The 24,914-nt window shown below is 45.2% G+C and overlaps 1 protein-coding gene and 1 pseudogene across 1 annotated transcript; one reads left to right on the forward strand and one right to left on the reverse strand.

Annotated features, from left to right (window-relative positions):
- Position 1: 1 nt before the first annotated feature.
- Positions 2-19,875, reverse strand: FAM45A (family with sequence similarity 45, member A; the record flags this gene model as incomplete). Its single annotated transcript, XM_006880150.1, has 9 exons — positions 19,821-19,875; positions 16,454-16,650; positions 13,987-14,066; positions 8,043-8,191; positions 7,024-7,135; positions 4,686-4,786; positions 3,489-3,596; positions 1,119-1,213; positions 2-148 (listed from the first exon to the last, which is right to left on the reverse strand). Coding segments are annotated over exons 1-9 (1,044 nt in total), but the record flags the coding sequence as incomplete, so codon positions are not given.
- A 1,321-nt stretch (positions 19,876-21,196) lies between these two features.
- On the forward strand, positions 21,197-22,476 carry LOC102857315 (annotated as a pseudogene).
- Positions 22,477-24,914: the final 2,438 nt, after the last annotated feature.

A 24,914-nucleotide genomic window follows, 5' to 3' on the forward strand; every position in this document is an offset into this window, starting at 1 on the left:
CGAGGTGGTGAAGGAAGTTCTCCGTGGCTGGAGGGAAACGCTTCTGCTTCAGGGCTTCCAAGCTGAGCACTGGCTTCCCTCCATCATCTGAGGCATCTGCAAACGACGCTAGGTTGGCCAGGAGCTCTCTGGTTTTTAGGGAAATGTCCTATAATAGATCAGGAACATATGCACAGAGTTAATATCAAGAAATCTAAGATGACACTCCAATGGGCCTCGTCTATCCCCCACAGGACACCAAGGCCGAGCCCTGGTAGTGCCCTCCTGACTTCCCCATGCATCCAGGACACAGTGGGGACCCGCATGGTCCTCACACGTGTCTAAACAGAAGGCTCCAGTCACCACAGTTCGCATTAGTGTGACAAGGATTTGGCCAGAATACCAGGAAGGGGAAGGTGCACTCTGGGACTTCTGAACGTTAGTCCTCACCCACAGATCTGTGGGCGCACTGTCCCCTTCTCAACGGCTCGGTACTTTCAACTGTAACAGAGGCAGAACCTCCCTAACCTTTATCTTGAGCTCACACCCAACCACCCCCTCCCCCAAAGTGCCAGCCCCACGTCCATCTGCCCAGAGAGCCCACTGATAGCTCACACTTTTATCTCCCCTCAATCCACAGCTTCTGGGGCTGGTAAACAGGGAGGGAGATACCAGTGGCAGAAGAACACTAGGGCTGGAGTCCCACTAACTCTGCTTCCTTGTCCACCTTCGGGGGGGGGCGTGTCTCCCCTCGTATTCTGCTAGCTTGCTGGGAAACCCAATGGAGGGTCAGATGACTTGGCAGCAGTGAGGGGTTCTGTTTGTTTTTTCGGGGGTTCATCTAGTTCTCATGCTGAGCAGCAACCTCTTCTTTGCAACTGGGCCCCTCCCTCCTAGGAGGCCATGCTCTGGCCAGCTTCGAGAGCATCCCCGACACCCCCGCTCAGCGGTGTGACACTTCTCACTACAGATGGCTGGCTTGGCACTGGCCCCAGGACACCTCGCATGCACTCCTCTGAGCCTCTGCTCGCTGGGCCCTCCCATGTCACCCCATGTTATTTCGTGGAGAGCAGGTCACAGGCACCTCTGTTGATACTGGCCACTTCTGGGCTCTGAGGAGGTTGGAAGGCTACCATTACCTTGATGACTTGGCTGTCTGACTTCTCCGGGTCTTCTGCAGACTGGACAATCAGGTGACCGATTTCTTTGTGCAGTTTCCCCATCACCATGGCCTCTGGAAAGATCAAGAATGTTTATGTGACTATTTAGAAGTTTTCGTAACACAAAGGGACCACACCATCTGAAACTAGCAAGAACACAGTGGGAGGATTTTTAAAAAGCAACAGCCCCAATCTTTCCATTTTACCCCTAGAGGCGAGTGCTGATGACACTAGGAGGGAAGGCACCATCAATTCAAAAGAAAAGAGACCGGAACCACACCCAGCTCCCCTCACACCAATCTGAGGAGAATCTTGATTTGTCTTTTAGACAAAACCTGAAGAAAATGTCTGAGGATGAATGAGTTATCATGTGAGGCCAAGAGCTGGCCTTCCTGTCCAGGTCTGGACAGTTGAGAACTTAGACTCATCTGTCTGACGAGGATGTGAAAGCAGCTCTTCCTGTCAGCCCTGTGGCGGCTACTATTAGGGAAAACCTGCAGTCACAGAGACAGACGGGTGCCTCCTGCAGCTCTGGGGAGAACACAGGTTCCTGTCTGTCTCCGAGGAGCCACCGCCACCGGAAGTGCTGACTGCAGTGTGGCACCAGCTCAGAGCTGCAGCGGCCCTTGGGTAGGCGCCAGAGCCGCCCTGGAGTGGTGAGTGGCCCTGGCTGACGCTGGTTTCCTGTCACTTCAGGTTGATAAACTGCACTGACTCCTGAAGGTCCAACTGTGCACTCTGAACTTGTCACCATGGACATGCCCCATGTGTGTCATTTTAAAACTAATGAAAGCAGGGAGCTCTGGTTCTCTTAACCTGAAGTTTCGGAGAGAACTTCATTAGTCAGACTCCATCTACCAACGTTCATTAGTTAGGCAGCATTTGATTTGACCACCCCTACAAATGCCCACCATAGTCATCGATGCAGATTCCCAGTGACCCCCGAGGACAGAGCAGAACTGCCCCTTACGGTTTCCAAGGCTACAAATCTACAGAAGCAGGTGGTCACATCTTTCTCCTGCAGAGCACCTGAGGGTTCGAACCACCAATCAGAATGTGTTAACAACAGAGCAACTAGGCACCCTCCCTCCACACTCAGGAGAGAGACAAATGCCATCACAAAGGCTGCTATTAATAATTCTTACCTAGAACGAACTCCTGAGGAGTGTCCCGAGCCCGTCTACCTAATCTTCCCCAATTTATGTAGCTATAATTTAGGATGATTTAAATGAAGTCTTGCAGAGATGACTGACCCACTAGAAGGCCTTTTCTCGGTTATTAGCTTGAAGAGTGTGGTCACCCATCCCCTTGGGCTTATCGAGCCGTCTTTTGGGAAGATTTTCCACATAGGGGTCAGGCTTAATCCCACGTTGTGGTAATGCCTCTGTCAGGAGGGGAAGCCCCATTCCTCTCCACTGAGGTTCGGAGTAGACTTGGAACCTGCTTTAAGCAAACAATACGACAGAAGCAATGGTGTGTGACTTCTGGAACTAAGTCGCAGAAGGCCCTCCTTCCCACACCTCCTCGACTCTCTCGGGGACACGAGTGCCAGGTCATGAAGACACTCAAGCGGCCCTGTGGAGCAGCCCCCCAAGGTGAGGGACTGAGGCCTCCGGCCAATCACCACAGCAAGCACGGAAGAGGATTTGCTGGTCCTCGCCCCACAGGACGGGGCAGGGTTCAGATCTGCTGGTCACAGCATCACTGTGAGTCCCAGCTGACTCACTGGCACCAACAGCAGTGCTGCCACAGATACCTGCAGCCACAGCCAGAATCGTCATCAAAACTTTCAGTGAGACACTAAGCCAGACCCCCCAGCTAAGCCACTTCCAAACTCCTGACAAGAGATCTTCCCTGTGTTAGAGTACTACTGCATTATGAGGTAATTACGCAGTTGTTGCAGGCTGTCGAGTTGGAAGTGACTCACAGCTGACCCTCCAGAGGCAGTAAATTGCCCATCCTTCTCATGTGGAGCACCTAAGGGATTAGAACCGTGTGCCTTAGGGACAGCAGTGCTGCTTCTTATTACGAGGCCACCAGAGCTCCAGCTTATGCAGTAACACTAACTTTTTTTTTTTTAGTATAGTAACACTAACTTTTTAATAGAGAAAGCAAGAAATTAGACTGTTTACCTTGTTGACACAGGTGTTACTTAATACCCAGGACATTCTGCTAACTTGGTCTCTATGAAGAAATGCCATGTGCTGGACACCTGGAAAAACTCCTCCAGCTTTGGGAGAGCAGGTGAAGCTGGCCCTCAAATACTGGTTTCTGAAACTCAGTTAAGAAAGCCCAACCTTTTGGTTTAGCTCTGAGGAAACGCTGCAACAGAAAGAAAGACAGACCAACCTTTGGCGTGTGGCGCGATGGTGATCTCGCTGTCTGCCAGGCTCACAAACACGTCGTAGAGGTCGGGCCTGTCGCTCACCGCCAAGTCGACAAAACCCGCGATGTAACCTGTAGTCCAAAGACCAGCAAGATGACGTGAGATCAGACTGTGAACCAGTCAAAAAGCCGTGGGGGGCGTTCTACCTGGGGCGCTGCCTCGTATGTGGAGAAGGATAGAGCACAGATGCTGTGTGGTGCTGGATAGGGTCTCATGGCCAGTCACACAGCAGATAGGGAGGAGCACCGCTGGTGAGGTCTCACAGGGCAAACAGTGGCCACGGGCAACCAGACAGCAGCCAGGAAGGGCCGGAAGGGGAAACGGTGGACTTAAAATCTTTTCCTTGTCAGGCAGGCTTTATGTTTTGACCATGGAAAACTATTAAGAGTATGGTCTAATTTCCATTTTCCTGATCCCTAAAGAGAATAAAGGGAGCTCTGGTGGTCTAGTGGTAAGAAATTGTGCTACAATCCCAAAGGCACTCAGTTCTAATCCATCAGCTGCTCCACTGGAGAACGGGCAGTCTCCTCCTGTGCAATTTACTGCCTCTGAAAACCCGCTGGAAGGTCAGCTATGAGTTGGTTCCGACTTGACGGTACACAACGAAAATGAGGTGAAGCAGATTTCTGTAAGTTTCTTGTCATTCATGTTTCCTCTTCTGCAAAATGAATGAATCTTTTACTTATTTTTACACTCCATTCTTTTTTTTCTTATTGTTGCTGTTATGTGTCGTCGAGTCCCAACTCACAGCAACCCTGTATATGACAGCTCTGAATCTTGCTCTATCCTGAAACAACCTTACTGTCGTTGACACAGCTACCCCCATTACCCCCGTCACTGAGTGTATTCATCTCACCCAGAATCTTTCTCTCTTGTGCTGTCCCTCCATTCTCCTATGCAGGACGTCCTTCCTCCTTGCACCATGCCCAAAGTATGTCAAACAGAGCTTCAGAATCCTTGCCTCCTGGTTTCAGCCTCTCCAGGACAAGCCTGTTTTTCTCCTAGCAGGCCATGGTTTATTCAATACCCCTCTACACCGCCAGAGCTTCCTTTACAATTCCTCAGGACTGTCAATTTGCTGAAGGCACCAATAATGCTTTCTCAGCTAGAAAGGCCCACACAGAGCCTCCCTGACTCGGACTGCTTCCGCCTGGGCTTACCTGAACACATCTGCAGGGCTTCCAGCTCATCACTGCTGAGGTGCACGTAAGAGTGGACTAGGCTCCAGTCCTGCCGATGCCACACCAGGGCGGGCAGCGTCCTGAGATGTCAAGATAAGAACACAAATGGGCACTGGACTGACCCTACAGGACCCCACCTGCCCATCTCTCCGCTCCTCCCAGGAGAGGAAATGAAGAGGATACAGAAACACAGCTATCAGAGGCGAGAACCACCCCCGAGTGCCAAAAAGCCCAAGCTTCCAGTGCGATGGTCTAAACACCACCGGTGGGGACGCTTAGTGTGAAAAGTTCACAGTGACATCTGCACAGACCTCCAGGGTGGTGAGGGGTCCTGCTGTTGTTTTCTTCCAGCACCCCAGTCTGGACTACAACAGAGGGGGTGTCTGGTGGGAAACCCCAAAGTGGCTTCTGCAAGCAAAAAACTCTTGACGTTTCCCATTTTATAGTTAAAATTTTCAAACTTGCAAACCACCTTGTTTTTTATACAAAATAGGCTTCCTTATAGAAGACCTCTGGTAAAGCAGCAACTGTGGAAAGATGTACCCATTCATCTGTGGCTTTATCTGTGCCTGGTGTCTGGCTCAGAAGCTGGGGACACCCTGGTTAAGAAGTACGAATATATTTGCAATCCCAGAGATACACGGTTTGAATCCACCAGATAGATGCTCTGCTGGAAAAGGAGGGACAATCTCCTCCTATACCAGTCAGATCTGATTTGACGGTACACACACACAAAATAATAATTTTTTTTAAAAAAAGTATAACTATATAAAAAGGCAGGGGCCAAGGGGATGTGAGGTTTTAGGACCAGACAGAGCTGGATGAAAAGTCTTAAGATGGGAGACAATCAGATGCTCATCTAGATGATAACATAATTATAATAAAAACAAAAGGGGGGAAATATGGGAAGCCAATACTAAATATTTGTAATAAACTGAATGCTATTTAAAAAATATAAATTAAGCATAATTTGCTTTTGTACTCAGTGCAAAAAAAAAAAAAAGATGTGAGACCATACTGACTAAGGGAATGAATCATCATTTTTTTTTAAAGATAATTTTTATTTATTTATTTATTCTTTTTTTGTGTGTGTGTGTGTGTGTGTGTGTACCGTCAAATTGGATCTGACTGGTACAGGAGGCGATTGTTCCTCCTTCAGCAGAGCATCTGGTGGATTTGAACCGCACACCTCTGGGATTGCAGGGCAGTTTCCTACCACTAGGCCACCAGAGCTCGCTGAATCATCATTTCTTGATTTTTTTTTTTAATCATCATTTCTAAAACACAACACGGGGGCAAAGAATATGCTAAGTCAGAGCACAAGACAGACTATTTCTAACCCTAAAAGCAACCTTATGAGGGAAATAATAATCTTATTTTACAAACAGAGAAACTAAGGCCCCGAAAACATAAATATCTTTTATGTGGACACAGAATTGAAAGTCGCTCTCCAGTTCAAATCTACCAGGTGCTCTGCTGGAGAAGGAGGGGCCATCTCCTCCTGTCAGATCTGATTTGATGATACACACAAAAAACAATAAATTTAAAAAAATAAAAAAGGCCGCTCTCAGGAATTTCCTTCAGGGTTTGGGGCGACAGTCTTTTGCTTTTTTCTTCTCCTCCCGTGTGGCCCTCTGCACTCCCCATCCAGAATGAGAGCTGTGTGTGTCTTCGCAAGGCTCCTGTCATGGGCAGGGGAACAGTCTGCGGAGTCTTACACAATGTCCAGCACATAAGGCACACAGCACAAATACTGGTGCACTGGCTTTTTAAAAAAGGAACTACTGAAAAGTAGTTAGATTCGGTGAACATATAAAAACAACCAGCAATTTAGATCATAAAAATAAGAAGTTTGGTAAAATTGCACAGAAAGAACATATATTCTAAAACAGGAGGTGGCAAACTATGGTCCACAGCCAGCTGCCTGCTTTCCTGTTTATAAATAAAGTTTTACTGGCACACAGTCACACACACTCACTTGGTAACACAGTGCCCAATAACTACCTTTCCAAGACCCTGGAAAATGAGTCGGGGCAGTCGGAGCTCATATGTCCGCAAACTTAAAACACTTGCTCTTTGCCCCTTTGTAGTCAACTCTGTCTTAAAAAGTTCCTATTTCCAAATTTCACTCAGTCTGTCCAAATTCTGTGACCTTGAACCAACAAATACAACTAAAACAGTATATCAAAATAGATTTTCACTTCCAGTCTAACACTCTATTTATACCAGATGTGCAACAGAACAGAGCACAAGATGCCACTTAGTGCCCCAAACTGGCTGCCAGTCAAGTCTACACACTGAATATTACAGTCCTTACCGAGTAAACTCCTGGACAGCTTCTATCCGAGGGTGGTAGACGACAATTCTTTTCTTTAGCATCAGTGCAGTGTATAAGATAACAGTTTCCATTCCAAATTGAGATACAATGTCTTAAAAAAAAAGAATTCTTGTAAGAATGTAGAACTATTTTCAACACAAGAGAATAAAGTAGGCAAATGGAACCACAGAGCACTTTAGTTGATAGGCGAGTATGCCCACCTCCACATCTGCTCCCCAGAATGCCTACATTCTGGGCCCACTGCTGCCTACAACGCCTCCTATGAGCTCCATGTTGGATGTGTGGCCCGTGCCAGATGGAATAAATGATGTGAAACGGTCCCTATAGCTCCCTGTGTCCTGAAAACTGTGTGGCATTAAAAACAAGCTCACTATCCCTTCCCACTCCACACACAGACATGGTCTTCATGTAAATCCTTGTCACTGAGCTTGACAGACACCTCACACTTCCACCGTTCAGGACAGTGAGACCCAGAGCGAAGCCAGACAGGGACTGTGGGACGATGGGAGCCACGTAACCCTCAAAATTCCTTTCTCCTTCCTATGGCCTCTGCCTTTTTGGATTTTTCAGCTAACAAAAAAGGGCTGGGAATGGGATTGGGAACTCTGGGTTGGGGGCTTCAGATCTTAGAGTTAACTGTTGCTCTTAGGAAATGAGAACACAGAGATCTGGAGCCATGAATTCAGCTGGAAAACATTTCTACATCAGAATAAAAACGTGCAAGAACCCCAGGGAAACCAGCTTTCCTATGACAGAATTCTAAAGTGATCAGGAAAGGAGAAGTTGGTGGCCATCATGCACAGAGAGCTCAAGGGACATCAAATGAGACTGTCCTTGGGTTGAGGGTTTTGTTGTTGGGAGAAGTTTTGTTTTTTTCCCTTTTCTTCTATAATGGTGAAAACACACACAATTGAAGCTGACACCAATTCAACAATTCCTACTTGTTCAATTCACTGACAGGGATTATATTTTTAAAGTTGTTTTTTGCTTTCTTTTACCTTTAATGGAGCCTGCAAGGTACGCCTTCCGGGCATCAAAGTCCTTGCTGGAGAAGGAGCCATTCTCCTCGCTCTGGCACGTGCCCTTGGTGAGAACCCCTATGTAGCTTTCCATCATTTTAACCGGGCTCCCATGTTTCAAGTACATTCTGCAAGAAAGGACAAAAACCAGCGGGCTTTTATTTGGCACGAACTACAGGACAAACAACCCACGGCCAGATGCAGGAACCTTCTAAAGAGCTTATGGCGGGCCTGCCACATACTTCTGAATGTCTGAGTGTTTTCCTGACAAGTATGACCTCTACAACTTAATGTGAAAATGCATTAAAAGACAAAACAGGCGAGCTCTGGTGGCCTAGTGGCAAGAAGCTGCAACTGCAATCTCAGAGATGCACGGTTCGAATCCACCAGATGCTCTGCTGGAGAAGGAGGAAGTTGTCCTCCTGTACCAGTCAGATCTGATTTGACGGTACACACAAAAAATAATGAAATAATTTTTTTTTTTAAAAAAAGACAAAACAAAACAAGTCAGCTCTCTCCTCACAGCTGGGGTGGCCGCCAGAGTCTGCTGAGGAGAGTGGACTCTGGCCTTTCTGAGGCGCCACTGTTTCTGAGAACCTGGCATTCCTCCCTTGCCTTTTCTTACGTTCGACATTCACCACTGGTGTTCTTAGTCATAACTCTGTTTTACTGCTGGGATTTCTTTTGACAGGGAAGGAGTCATACGCATTGTTCACAGAGAAAGCAGTAATTAGCTAGAGAACCTATACTTATCAGAGTTCCCAGAGGCGGCTATATTTAGATAATTAAGAAATCAAACGCCTTGAAGTTTCTGGTGATAAATGCACGAGAGGTATTCACTACCCAGTTATAATGTCCCGAAAATGCTGACAGGAAATTGGCTGCACTGATAGCTTCACAAGTTGAGACATCTCTTCCCCTCGAGTACTTTTCTGTGACTAGAACGACATTTTGCTTGAGAAATGTGACTGGGTCTACTCAGAGGCCAATGGGACAGAAAAATGGGAAGGAAATAAAACTAACGTTTGAGACTGCCAGCATTGTTGAAAATGATACTGAGTGTGGATTAAGTAAAAAGTAAATTTGCTACTACTAAATTTTGTCAATTATAAGTACGTTTTTATTATTTCAATCACAGAGAACAAGGAATACGGTCCTAAAGCGTCCAAACCCATTTGTTGTGGAGCTGATTCGGTCTCACAGCAACACCACAGGTCAGCAGAACTGTCCGCCAGGTCTCCAGGGCTGCAAACCTCTGTGGAAGCAGACCACCACAGTGCTCTATGGGGGGTGGCGGGTGTGACTGCTGGGCTCAGCAGTCAAGTTCCACACCACTATGCCACCAGGTCTCCGTAATGAAAGATGAGAAGGTCTCACAGATCGATGTTGTTGGGTACCATGGAATCAGGGCCGACCCATAACTGACCTTCTAGAGGGTTTTCAGAGTCAGTAAACAGCACAAAAGGAGAGTGCCCACCTCTCTCTCATGGAGCAGCTAGCAGATTTGAACCCTGTGCTTTGGGGTTGGCAGTGCAATTTCTCACTCTTAGGCCACCAGTCTCATATTCAGATGCACAATTCATTCAAACCCACAAAATCATACACATTCAAAGAGCAACTCTGACAGGAGATAATGAAACCTATCAGAGGGTGGTCGTGGGGCAGAGGGCTAGAGGTAGAACTGGGAGTGGGAAACAGGGCTGGAGGGGACTTAGTCTTCACTCTCCACCCTTCTGCAGCATCTGTTCTTTAACCACCTATGTATGTACTCCATGGGGAGCCTTGGTGGCACAGTGCATTACATGATGCCCTGCTAATCTAAAATTCAGTGGTCTGCATCCTCGGACATCACCTCTTGTAAAAAGGGTCACAATAAGTGGGAATCTGTATACTGCTGTTACACATTTTGGGCTTCAGTGCCATTCAAATTATCAAGTACAAGGCTATCAACAAGGAGAAAGCTCCTTAATGAGATGACCTGATACAGTCTTTGCAACAATGGGCTCAAATGCAGCAATGACCGAAAGTCTGGCGCAACACCCGGCGAGGCTTTGCCCTGTCGCATCTAAGCACTGCTAGGAGTTGGCATCAACTCAAGGGCATCGAGCAACACTTACATTACCACCACCACCACCAAAAAAGAAAAGTGCATTAAAACAATCCAAGAGTATAATACGCAGTAAGAGAGCCACCATCCGTAGCCTGGGCAGCAGATTTCAAGTGCAACTTCCTTCCCCACAAAGCCACCATCTGCAGGGACGAGGACATGGCAGGGGTCTGACGTGCTGACAGTGGCTCCACACAAGGAACAGCTTCTCATCCTCCCCTCCGCTGCCCCAGCGAGCAGGACGCGTGGAAGGCAGCTGCCCACTTGCTCTGCGCAGGCGCAGCAGGAGGGCGCACCTCCACACTTCCTCTGCTGAGATGCGAACACACCTGTCATGACTACACACGTGGGCAGTCACAGCCAGTGTGGGTGTGTGTGCACAAACAAGGACCGGAACAAGGGGACAGCAGGGGGAGGAGGAAGAGAAGAATCTGGAACGGTACAATGTCAGGACAGGGAGGGAAGTCCAGCCACGCTACAGTGTCCCAACACTGAGAACAGATCCCGACGTCTACACTGCAAGAGGAGACTCCAGGAGGCTGCAGTGCTGCACAGAGAGCAGAGTCCAGAATCCTTTAACGTCATACCACCGAGAGCAGAATCCAGAATGTCACAGTGCCAGGGCAGAGGGGACTCCAGAATGCTACACACCCAACACCGTAAACACTGCCATCGAGAATATGCCAACAGACCAGACTGCGTACACATCCTCGTGGAAGCAGACGGTCTCCCCTCTCCACAGACTCTTAATGGATTTTAAACACTGACCTTTCCCTTAGCAGCCTAATGAGTAATCCACTGTGCAAACAAGGCTCTTTCCAGAATGCGGGAGTTACCAGGAAACTATGAGGAGAATAGTGAACCCACAGAGCCCCTGCACTGCTGAAGCTGGGGAGCACGGGACCTGAAGCAGCCTTCTGTCTCAGGTTGTTCTGAGGAGCCAGGGAGCTGCTTCCGTACACAGCGACCCCGTACAACAGAATGAGCCCCGGCCCAGGTCCTGACTGTCTGGCCTCAGTTGCTACTACATTCAAGCCACTGATGCAGTCGTTCTGACAGTGTCTCGTCAAACATCATGTCATTCTCCAGACACTGGTTCCCCCTGACGATACATCCAAAGTACATGAGATGAAGTCTCACCACCTAACGACCAAGAGATGATCTAGCAGAACCTCTTCCAGAGCAGATTTATACATTCTTCTGGAAGTTCATGGTGTATCATATAGTCTGCACCACCACCATAACTCAAAGGTGAAGAAACATGTATATAGACCAAGAGGCATTAGTGCACAATAGAACAAGGGATTCTCTTGGTTTAAAATCAGGAAAGTGGGAATGTAAAATGGTACAACCACAACAGAAGGCGGTGTGGCACTTTCTCAAAAAGCTGGAAATAACATTTAATCCAGCAATTCCACTACTGAGAATTTACCCTAAAGAAACCAGAGCCAAGACTCCAACAGATGTATATACACCCCCATGTTGATTGCTGCGTTATTCACAACAGCAAAGAGATGGAAGCAACCCAAGCATCCATTAACAAACAAATGGACACGTGTATGAGATCTGCAGGGGCTTTGATCATGGGGCTGCATGGTTTGATGGATGGGGGTGGTTAGGGAGGTAGCAGAAATCTGGTGTGAGGAGTAATGTACACAAACTTTGTAGGTAAACCAGTGTAAAATTAAAAAACAACAATAACAAACAAAACCCAAAACAGACAGAAAAACTATGCTATATTCACACAATGGATTACTATGAAGCACCGAAAAGACAATGAACTCATAAAACATTACACAACATGGGGGAGCCTGGAGGACATTATGCTGAGTGAAGTATCTCAGACACACAAAAAAAACAAATGCTGCGTAACACCGCTGTTGTAAGATAGGACAGATATGAGGGGGTTGGGGAGAGAATGGGAAAAGAGAGGCTAGATAATGAACACTATAATAAAACAGAGGAGGGGAAGAACTGTCCGAAAGGAATGTATGATCATGCATTACACGTATGAGAACAATCTGAACAAGGCATGCAATGTGGGATGGGCTGGAGAAGGGGAAGAAGAAGGAAGGAAGAAAATGTACAACAATGAATTAAAAAAATTAGGAAAGGTGTGTTTCAGGGTTATCTTCTTTCACCATAGGTATTCAACCTCCGTGTTAAGGAGACAATGTGAGAGCTGCACTATATGAGTAACTCAACATCAGGGTTAGAGGAAGACTCACTGACACTCTGTGAGAGGCAGATAATATAACTTTGCTTGCAGAAAATGAAGAGGATCTTCAGTTACGAAAGAAGACCAAAGATTCCACCTGTCAGTGTGGATTACATTGCAACATAAAGGAAAAAAAAATCCTCACAACTAGACCAATAAGCAACATCATGGTAAATAGAGAAAAAATTGAATTTGTCAAAGATTTCACTTTACTTTGATCTACAACCTGTGCTCATGGAAGAAATCAAGAAATCAAATGGCTTACTGCTTATTTGCTGGGCAAGTTATAGCCTAAGAACTCTGTAATGTATTAAAAAAGCAAAGCTGTCACTTAGAGGACTAAGGTATGTGACCCAAGTCATGATGTTTTCAGTCACCTCATAGGTACATGAAAGGTGGACAATGAATGAGGGAAACAACAAAAAAAAAATAATGCCTTTGAATTAGGTGCCACTGCCTTCTGCACCTCAAACATTATTCAAAGAATTCACACGAGTAACCCAACCCTGACTCGCTCATATGGAACAGGAGACCAAAGTTTATTCAAAAGCACCTCTGCAATGCTTTTGTCTTTCATAGCCTCCAGATGGCTTCTCTTCATGCAACAGGGATCTGTCCATTGTAGCAGAGACACTGAGGCAGACAGCTGGACTCTAGCACATGATATGTCTTTCTTATCACACCTGACTGCAAACAGTAAAACCTCTCTTCAGAGTACAGTCTAATTGAAACCTTTAAGGAGAAGGCACTCTGACACTGGACTGTTGTGTATGTGACCGTGTGTGAGTGTGCAACCAGGCACAGGACTTAACGAAAAAAAAACCACACACCCTGGGGGGGGGGGGGGGGTGGGCGAAAGAAAAACTTACTGAGAGTAGACCACAACACCCAGAATCACAACTCTATCTAGGGACAGAATTAGTTTCTAAAATGAAAATTCCACAAAAGTGTTTGCAGTAATTAAAAACACAAAAACTATCTTTATAATCAAAGCAAGAGTCAATGTCCACAATGGACAAAATAAAAAGATTTCATTAAGTCCAGTAGATATATTCACTGCGACAAAAAAGTGGACTAGAGCATTTAAAAGAATTTTTTTTTCATCAGCTGGAATGAAATGATGAGTCTGCATGAATCACAATTAACCAAGTACCCAAATTGGCCACTCCCCACAGCAATATGATGCCTCCCCGCGCTTAAGCTTCATTCACAATGCTCCTTAATTACCTCTAAAATCATCCCCTCCGTGGGCTTGACACAGATGAACCAGTTAGATTTTTACAAAGCACACTGTCACGGAAAATTCTAGACTGGGTACTGGCTAGCTGTGATGGATGACAAGTATGACTCAAACTCCCCAAGAGCTATCTACACAAACTGCTTTTTCCTTCCCGTTGTCCTTTTCCCAAATAAAAAAAGCAGAATCATCAGAGCAAACGAGAGGGCCCTCTTTACAGAACAGTCTTTGAACAGCCACGAAGATTACACCAGGGAGACCAACGACCAAAATGTGCTTCCACAGTTGAGAAATCTACGGTGTAATATGCAGTGCGCTCTTCATTTTGTATATTAGCATTTAAGATGGTTTGCATACAGACCTACACAATATCCTAGTGAAGGCGGCATATTTCTCTGGGTTAAAATCTTTGGCGGTCAGAACAATAGAAAAATGAGTCACCTGTCCAAAAGAAACAAAAAAAGTACACTTTTTAAAGACACTTCAATAGAATTATTTTTTAATTACTATATTCTAATAAACTTCTTGTATAACACATGACAGCATTTAGCAAAAGACCAAAATTTAACAAAATTTTTCTTTGTTTTTTATTTATATGTATATATACATGTGTGTACAAACATAACTGAATCCCTAATAAGTGCAATACTTAAAAAGAGTTAGACATTTTCCCCCAAACATCTCTTTGTCAAAACAAAACTCCTAATACTACTTTAATATTATTAGCATGTGCTTTCATTTGATGATCCCTAGCCTCATGAAAGCAGAAAGAATCAGGATGGCTAACTCAGATGAATCCATTTAACAAGTGTTTTTCATTAATTAGATAGAACAGAAAAGGACAAAAATGCATCTCAATAAAAATCACACTGGCGTGAAACAGTCTACTTTCTGTGAAGCATTACAACTTAAAGGGCATGGTTAGAATAAACTTCATGTAATTACATGCTTCTATTATGATAAATTGGAAGCAGGAGTGGCATTCAACATGCCTCCGGAAACTCTATGAACTTTGATAAATGTCAATAGTTGTAGAGGGCCTTCAGGCCTTTTGTTCATAGGGTTGTATGAGTCATGCTCGACTCGAAGGCAATCAACAACAACAACATTATGATAAATATACATTTCTGATAATTATATGCCCAATAAGCCTACATATAAGACAAAATTTCAAACTTTGTGAAAAGTAAAACATTAACAAATTTTTTTTAACAAAAATTTATTTTTAAAAAAAAATCCATATTTGGGAATACAAGAAGCTCTGTAAATCCTGAAATCAGTTTTACCCCAACTTGACAGTCTGTGTTGTAACACACTGCGTGAGTCTATTAAGGATACATCAAGACTTAACACAAACCATTAAATACTGTGATTAATACTTAAAATGTGCAGGGAGCTCTGGTGGCCTAGTGGCAAGAAGCTGAACTGCAATACCAGAGGAATGCAGTTCAAATCCACCAGATGCTCTGCTGGAGAAGGAGGGGCAATTTCCTCCTGCACCATCAGATCTGATTTGATGGCACACACACACCAAAAAAAATGTGCATGAATGCTTGAATGAAAAACCAATAGATTTTTGTAAACTTTCAAATTATAATAAAAATATTTTTAAAAAGAGATGAAAATGAACATAAACCAAAGATTGTATAACATATAGAAAAGTACCTTTTTGCAAAGCTACACTTTAATCTTGAGTCTCTGTTTTGTCCTAAAGCCATTATAGTTTCTCAACTAGTTGCCTTTCTGTTCTTTTAAATGCAATTTCTTAAATTTAAACTCGTGTCTCGGACATAATCCAATACTGGTTAACTAGCCCTAAAGGGGGCAAAGAACTCCTCACCAACCCCATGCCAGAGGTTCAGGTACTTCTTTGAGAAAAATCCACTGGCTATTTGATCTGAGAATGTCCACAGAGACCACTTAACGGTTTTCAACATGCCACATTGATGTTATTCATATCACCACCAAAAAGAGTCTATATTTCCTTAATTAGCCTTTCCAGACTCAATATATCCTTACTGTCTTCAAATAAATGGAATAAAAAATGTCTTGAGTATGCCAAGGATAAATATAAACTTTAAGGTAGTTTTTAAAGTAGTAGTCATAATTTTTTGAAGTAATAGATCATGAGGTAGATAATAAGGTAGATTTCTACGCAGTTAGGGTGCAATCAGTGAGTGAAATGGGTGTGTAACCTGATAAGGGTAGGGACACGCACTGCTGTATTGCTCACTGATCTATCTTCACAAGGCCCAGCGATACTGGTCACCCTTGGTGGACAGTGCTGGGTGGAGCTCCCCGATTAAAACAAGCTTGGAAGCCAGGAGTGGCATCCACTTCCAATATAGCTTGCCTCTGGAAATCCTATGAACTTGGAGAAATGAGGAACATTCATAGAGTCGTTATGAGTCGCCCACAACTCGACGGCATTTAACAACAACCACCATCATCAAGTCAGTCAGGACTCACAGCAACGCTCAATAGGTTTCTGAGACTGTAAATATTAACATGGAGACTGCCTCATTCCTCTCCCAAGGAGCAGCTGGTGGCTTCAAACTGCCAACCTTTCCATTAGCAGCCCAACACTTAACCTACTACATCACCAGGGCTCCTTTAGATAGGAGACACCAACAAACAAACACCTAAAGAATGAATGAAAAGGGAACTGTGTAAGAGAACATTCCCAATAAAAATGGTATCTATTGTTTCTCAAAAGTGTATTGTGAATGATAAGCCAGGTCTGAAGCTAGGTGTTACTGCATTCATTCTATATCACTTCAAATATCTTTGTTTTTTTAAAAAAATTTCCTGCCTTTCTGCAGTCATACCTTTTTCAAAACTGAAGAATCTGAAACTTCAACGGTGGTGATATAAAACCATGTTCTTTGGTACTGGCCAAAGACAAAGGGATGCAGAAGTTGGTTTTCGTCTGAAAGGCAGCATTTTCTCAGCAGCAGGCTCCTCAAGGCGGCTGTCGTGGAAGGGTAACACCACACCCACAGAACTTCTCCGTTTGTGTCCTTTTCTACGGTGGAAAGATGGTCACTGTGAGAATGTCAAACAGCAGCAAGGGAGTGAATTGATTGGTGACTCGGAAGCACTCAGTGGAATCAGTTTTAACACCCCATTTCCAAAAGTATCCCCAAAACATAAAACCCTAAATTCCCACCTATCTCTAATGGTCAAATTAGAAACTTGAAACTTGTAACTTGAAACCGGAGAACATTTGAACAGAAGAGTTTTCCTCACAAATCACGAATGAAAACCGAGCCCAGTGCAACAATGAACAAATGCAAATCCAAAGTCTGTAAATTTTTATTAAAATTAATTATAATAATAAAAACCCAAGAAATCTGAGCCCAGAAGGCGTGGTATCAAGCCTCCTCTAAATTCCAATAAATCTCTAATTACTTTACATTCTTATCTATCTGCAAGGATTTTATTTTTTTATTTGTGTGTATGTGTGTGTGTACCGTCAAATTGGATCTGACTGGTACAGGAGGAAATTGTCCCTCCTTTTCCAGCAGAGCATCTGGTGGATTCGAACTGCGCTCCTCTGGGATTGCAGTGCAGCTTCTTGCCACTAGCCAACCAGAGCTCCCTTATCTGCAGGAATTTTAAAAAAATACACAAAAAGGGTTGCTTTTGTACAATAAAGGAGAGGAAGGAAATAGCAGCATCTGAAACTATGTTCCACATCAACCATATAACTTTTTTCAAAACGTTTTCACAAAAAATGTTTTCCAGGCACACATTTAGTTTGACCGTGGATGTAAACATCTCAGTAACAAAAGGGAACAACTTGTGGAGAATAAAAACTCCAGGCAAAAAGACCCTAAGCTCTCATCAAACAGTTGTTGTCACAGCAGGAAGAACTCAGTTTTTAATTAACAGACTTGAATTGTTTATTATGGGATATATCAACATACACAAAAGTAGAGGAAATAACAGAATGTTAGCCATCACTTGGCACCATCAATTTCAACACCTGGCTTCATCTGATCAGTCTCCATGCACCCTTCCCCATATTGTGAAGCAAATCCTTCTACAGCAGTAGTATCTAGACTTTTAAGTTCATGTCAATATAAAAAAAATAAAACTTGTTTAATGAGAACATGATCATAAGCCATCTCTTTCCCTCCCTCTCTTCCCAATCAAAGCCAGAGTTTTACTCAGTCTAATTCAGAAGTAACTCCAGGCAAGATGTGTTGTTAGGTGCTATCAAGTGGATTCTGACTGAAAGCAGCTATAAGCACCACAGGATAAACAGTGCCCAATCCAATACCACCCTCACCATTCCTGCCCTGGTCAAGCCCACTGTAGTCACTGTGTCAACACAGCTCACTGCAGGACTTCCTGCTTTTCACTGGCCCTCCACTTTACCACTCACAATGTCTTCCCAGGGACTACTGCTTCCAGATAACCTGCCCGAGTAAGGGAGATGATGTCTCACCACCCTTGCTTCCAAGGTGCATTCGGGCTACACTTCTTTCTTTCAGTACAGAACTGCTCTTTCTTCCGGTTGTTCCTGGTATTTTAAAAATTCGATGTCAACACTATAATCTAAAAGCATCAATTCTTCTTCAGTCTTCCTAATTCATTACCAGGCAGCTGAAAATTCCACAGTATGAATAGTTTGCTTTTTAAGTTTAAAGTGATCTGAAAATTCCACAGTATGAATAGTTCGCTTTTTAAGTTTAAAGTGATCTTTTGAAGCAAATTTGCCCAATGAAAAATGCCACTTGATTTGCTGATTGCTGCTTCCACTGGCGTTGACTGGGAGGGAGCAGAGTGAAAGAAAAAATCTTGAAAACGTCAATAATACTGTGTTTATTATGTTGTTGTTTAGGGGTCCAGTTGTAAAGATTTGTTTTCTCTCTATGTTGAATAGACTTCTAGCCCAAAGATTTCATTAACGTCTTGAAGTTTAACTCCAACACCCTCCTTGCTGGAAAAAAATGGGCAATCCTTTCCTGCAAAGAGTTATGACCATAGAAATCTGATGTTGAAGGCCAACGATGAGGATGTGCGGTGGGCAATCCACCCACTGAAGGCTGTAGTCTTTGCTTTCACCAGTAACTGTTTCAAGTCTTCACTTTTAACAAGCAAGGGCGTCTCATCTTTATAGCTCAGGCTGTTAGTCTAATCTATACTAAAAAAATCAGTAAGACCTCAGGCTTGGCTTTTAAACTGTTTAAAAATAAATTCCAAATAAATACAGAAAGCTATTCCCAGGAAAATGCTCTCCTCTGAAACACTCATAGAAACGCAATTCTCTATTCTCGCTTCATCCCTCAATGAATGTTTCTAGCGCTTTAGGGGGCTAACGGTATCGACAGGTGTGTCAGTCATAGGGAGAGGAACTGGCAGGTAGGTGTTCATTCAAGCGAACTGGTGATTTTTGTTACATGGTAATAAGTGGTTCCTTAAAGCACCAACCCCTGGGGCCCAGAATCGTGGACTTTCCAAAGATCACAACGCACTTTCCCATTTATGAACTCTTCAAAAACAAGCAGGATCCCAACAGTTCCAAGCACGAGCTCTGTCACATGACTCTGGAGTTTGACAGTAGAGCTGAAGCTCGGCACAAACTGTAGGGGTCTCAATCCTGGCCCTGTCACTTTGCAGTGAGGGTCTGAGCAAAGACAACATCGAGGGTTTCCCCCTCGCATTACCTCGACCCCCCAAGAGCTGTGCTGAGGATTAAAGGGAGATGATCAAGTTCCGTGGGCAGAGTGCGCGATCACATGATCCGGGACGAACCCGCGCGGTCGCTCCGGCCTCTGCACTCCGTGACAGCAGCCCGCGGGGTCACGGGGCCCCGGAACACTCTCCCTGCGGCCGCCTGAACCCGGGCCCCGCCTGTCTAGCGGCCCTTCGTAGGCGCCGCCGCCTTCGGCCACCCGCGTCCCGTCGGACACCATGGGGCCGAGGAGGACCCGGGGCTCCTCAAACTACTGCCAGCCCTGCGGGTCTCGTGAGGCCGCGTGCGGTCGGCTGAGAGCAGTGGGCCGGGCCTGCACCGAGGACGGCCTGCACCGAGGAGGCCCGGCAGCCCCCAGTCCGGACAGACACGGTGGGCCGCACCCTCCGCACCACTGTCCGCGCCGGGGCCGCCGGGGCAGGGGCCACCCGTCTGGACGCGGAGGCAAAGCCTGGATGGGGGCCTGGGGAGCAGGGAGTCTGCATCCTCACCGATCAGGCCGACTCCGAGCATCACCTGAGTATCCATGGCCTCTGAAACTGCCATCTTCCGCTGCGGAGCGCTCCGCGCTGCTCCAGGCCCCGCCCCGCCCCACCCAGCCAGAAACTCCGCCCCTCCTGGCGGCAGCCCCCTGCAGCAGTCCCTGCTCTTTCTTCCGGCTTCCTGCTTCAGGCTCCGCCCCTCTCCCCACTTCCCGCCGCAGGCGTGGCTGTGCGCCTCAGCACCAACCCCCGACAGGCTCCGCCCCCTCCTGGTGACCGCGCGCTGCCACAGGTCCCGCCCCTCTCCTCTCTTCCGGCCTCAGTCCTGGCTCTTCGCTCAAGCACCACCCCGTCCCGTAGCAGGCTCCGCCCCTTCCTGGTGGCCGCTCGTTGTCATAGGCCCCCATCCAACCAATTCTACCAGCCCCGCTCCATCCCCTGGAACCCACCCCGCCGTGGAGGCCCCGCCCAGCCGACTAGTCCCGCCCACTGACCACCGCCCTCCTAGGGGCCCGCTCTCCTCAGACACGCTTCCGGCCACGCTCGGGCTTCCTCTCTACCTCCAATTTTTTCCCTCAAGGTCTTGGGTCTTCAGTTTTAGGAACTTACTTCAGCCTTTACAACCTACCTCAGTTTTTCTTTTCTTTTTTTTTTAAATTTTATTTTATTATCTTCTGTGTGTGTACCATCAAATTGGATCTGACTGGTACAGGAGAAAATTGCTCCTCCTTCTCCAGCAGAGCCTCTGGTTGATTCGAACCATGTACCTCTGGGATTGCAGTACAGCTTCTTACCACTAGGCCACCAGAGTTCCCCTGCCTCAGTTTTTCTAAACCAGACTTCCTTTTCATTGCACTACAACCTTCTGCCTCCCTGTTTTTTTTTTCTTCATTCAACCTCAGATTTCCAGTCTGGTGCAGAACAAGCTACCTAGTTGCTGAAAATTGAGGCTTCCCAAGGATACAGGGTCTCCATGCTTTCATCCGTGAGTCAATTTTTTTTCCTTTATGGCTCAATATGGCATTGAGAATAGTGTTTGCCAGCAGTGCATTCCAGTGAATTGTTAGATGTTGTGGATTTGATTCCTACTATTAATATGTATAGTGAGAAAATCATTGGAGAAACTGAACTATATGAAGAGCATGGTGGCATCAGAATTGGAGGAAGACTCATAAACAACCTTTATTATGTCTTGCTTACTGAACGTGAAAAGGGCCTGAAACTACTGAAGAAGATCAAAGACTACAGCCCTCATTATGGATGGCATCCCAACATTAGGAAAACAAGAACCTTCACCACTGGACCAATAAGCAACATATCCATAGATAGATACAAAACTGAAGTTGTCAACAATTTCATTTTACTTGGATACACAGTCATCACCCATGGTAACGACAATCAAGAGATCAAAAGACATTAAGACGTCTACTGTTGAGGACATCTCCAAAGTGCTAGAGAGGAGTGATGTCGGTTTAAGGACTAAAGTGAACCTGATTCAAGCAATGATATTTTCCATTACTTGCTATGCATCTGAAAGTTGTACAATGGATAAGAATGACAGAAGAGAAGCAGGAACGAGCATCTAAGAACAGAGCTTCTGCTCCTTCCTCACAATGAACAGAAATCAGAGGCTTATACCCAAGAGAAGGAGGATTTCACCCAGCACTTCTCCCAGATTGTCAAGGTGCTGCCTGAGGATGATCTGGGGTACCCAGAAATTAGAGATACTGTTAGTCAGCTCAAGAAGGTCCTAGAGTACATGCCATTGGAGGCAAATACAACTGAGGTCTAACAGTGCTGGCAGTGTTCCAGGAGCTGGTGGAGCCCAGGAAGCAGGGTGCTGAGAGTCCAGCGGGCCCTGACAGTGGGCTGGTGTGTGGAACCGCTCCAAGCTTTCTTCCTTGTAGTAGAGAACATTATGGATTTATCCTTTACCTGACGTGGGCAGCCCTGCTGCTATCAGAAACCAGGCATAGATCTGGATGCTATCAGTGATGCCAGGCTGCTGGAATCGTATCTATTGCCTGCTGAAGCTTTACAGCTGGGAGAAACCCTGTTGTCTTAACCTGCTGGAGCTCTTCCTGCAGAATTCCTATCAGACTGAGATTGGACAGACCTTGAACCTCATCACTGCCCGTCAGGACAAGATGGATCACAGCAGATTCACTGAAAAAAGAGGTATAAATCCATTGTCAAGTACAAGACAGCTTTCTACTACTTTTACCTTCCTGTAGCTGCTGCAATGTATATGATGGGCATTAAGTGGGAGAAGGAACATGCCAACGCCAAGAAGATCTTGCTAGAGATGGGTGGCTTCTTTCAGATTCAGAATGATTACCCTGATCTTGTTGGAGACCCAAGTGTGACAGGCAAGATTGGCACTGACATCCAGGACAACAAATGCAGCTGGCTGGTGATTCAGTGTCTTAAGTGGGTCTCTCCAGAATAACACCAGATCCTGCAGGACAATTATGGGGAGAAAGAGACCGAGAAGGTTGCCCAGGTGAAGGCACTGTATGAGGAATTGGAGCTGCCTGCTGTGTTCAAGCAGTATGAAGAAGAGGGTTTCAGCCACCTTGTGGGGCTTCTCGAGTAGTATGCTGCTCCCCTAACCCCAGCCATCTTCCTGGGACTAGCGTGCAAGATCTATAACCAGAAAAAGTGACCCTAAACACGTCGAGAGGAGGGGGAGGCTCTTAATAAATTATTATTGTTTAATTTAAAAAAAGATGACAGAAGAAAAATCTATACCTTTGAATTGCATTGGAGAACAACACTGAGTATTCCACAGACAGCCGAAAGAACAAGTCAGTCTGTCTTGGAGGAAGTAGAAACAGGAGACTCCTTATTGATATATGTCTTCCTAAGGGTGAAAAATGATATTACTTCATCATCAATGGCATCTCTAGATTTGGTGAAACATGGTAAGCAGAGAAAATTCAGGAAATAGTTAAAATCTGCAAGGTCTTTTGTTGATCTTACATCTTTAACCCATAATCCACAATGTCATTCTGCTTGGTATTTGGGCTTGAGCAATCGTTATCTATTAAATTAGCAAGACTGTAGGTCGTATCAGTAAAACTAGATTTCCATTGCTATTTCATAGACATTTGTAAACAGATTGTGATATGGACTGATGACTGGGAAGAAGATGGCAGAGATAATGAAGCAGAGTGCTGACAATCAGATAAGAAAAGAGAGTGGAGAGACATGACTAGAAATTCAAGGACAAATTACCAGATAAGCATGGGTTTATTTACTAATCTGTTGTGAACCGTTTCACTTGGGTTTCACCACATCTTTGATTGTAAACTTGAAAAGAAGCTTTGATTCTTTAGGAAGGTGCTGCGGGATTGGGAGAGAGACAGGTACCAATCATACCTCTAAGCAGAATCTGAGAAGTGAAAAATGTGAAATTGTTCACTACATATTAGTAAATTAGCCCAGGTAAGTTTATATTTACCTTACTTATTGAGTAATCCATCACTGCTGGAGAAAAGCCTCAGCGGCAGGACAGGATTAAGGTCCTAAGTTTATTGACCTCTCTCGCATTCCAGGCAGTGCCTGACTCTGTGGTAGGCACGTGCATGCCAGAGCCTATAAATACCCCCAAATGATTACACTTATGCTAAAACTGAGTTCTTATATTAGACTTATTTTCCTAGTTTCTTTCAAGAATCCCAGAATGACTCTCCCTTATATTGTTTTTAGCCATCCTTGCAGCAAAACTAGATATGGATCAAGAAGTTGATGGTTTTTTCCTTAGATTAAGCATAGTGTATCATTAGCATTTTCTGTCAACCTATGCAGTCTTTAACTTGACTACATATTGGGCTTTGTGTAAACATATAAAACAGTTAACTCTTTACCTTGACTCCATATTCGAGTTGTTTATGTGAATGTATAAAATAGTTGACTCAGCCTCAACAGAATCTTCTGGCTGGTTGGCTGCAGCTGGATCCTTGCCGTGCTAGTTCCCCGGGTCAATAAGTTTTCCTTTCCTCCTTGGAAAAAGGACATCATACTTGGAAAGGTGAGAGTCTTTGAAAGAGAGGAAGACCTTTGCTTTGATAAGATGGATTGACAAAGTGATTGTGTCAATGGCCTCAAGTTATCAGAGATGATGAGGATGGCACAGGACAGGACAAGGTTCAGATCCATTGTTCATAGGATTGCTATGAGTCAGTGGCATTTGCAACAACGACAATGAATTGAAGCTAATGTTTTTCCGTCCATATTCAGGTCCTTTTTCAGTCTGTTTGTGAAAATGAACCCTGAGGGACATTATCTCAGGGCAACAATCCCCAGCAGCACACTAAATATCTCTTCAGTGACAGAATTAGGGAACATGTAACACAGCCCATGGATGCCATCTTTGTCTCTGGCCCATAAGAGGAAGTCAGTAAATAAATGAGACTGAAGATAATTACAGTTAAATACTAAAAGAAATGAAGGGAGATGATAGATGCAGGGAGACAAAGGACAGAGAAGACTGTAGTCAGGCTACAGAAGAGTGGGACAGAGGGTGGTGGTGGAGAAGTTATCTCGGGGAAGTGGCCCTATGTCTGGAGTGGAGGTCTCTTTCCAGCTTGCTTCCTGTTTCAGCACTTTGTTCAGTTAGACCTGCTCAGCTGGTTCATTGAGTGAAGAGAAGAATTCCCAGGCAGGGGGAGAGGCCGGAGAGACATCTCTGACATGAGTTTAATGGTTGGGTGTCGCACAGGTGAAACAGATCTGAGTTCAAATTCTAGCTCTGCCCACTTTGGCTACAAAGCTCTCACTTGTGGTGCTGATCTTCTCTGAGCTTGTTTCTCAGGTATCAAAAGGAGCCTCTCTCATCCTCTGTGCCTCTCTCAATAAAAGTTTAAACCGGGAATAGTCACTATGCTGATTGCATACATAAGGACAGCCTTGCATAAGAGATCCGTAAAACCATTTCCAGGTTTGAGGGTTTACTAGAACGACTCGCAGGACTCAGGATGCAACCTAACTGTGATGTGGCCAAAGGGTACAAAGCAAGATCAGGAAAAGGGAAGGGTACACGAGTAGAGGGCACAGAAAACCATGTCCAAATTGCCAGGTTCCCTCTTGCTGCAGTCAAAC

The sequence above is a fragment of the Elephantulus edwardii genome, unplaced genomic scaffold (assembly GCF_000299155.1).
Source record: "Elephantulus edwardii isolate Elephantulus edwardi_28Jun2011 unplaced genomic scaffold, EleEdw1.0 scaffold00006, whole genome shotgun sequence".
NCBI classification, from domain to species: domain Eukaryota; kingdom Metazoa; phylum Chordata; class Mammalia; order Macroscelidea; family Macroscelididae; genus Elephantulus; species Elephantulus edwardii.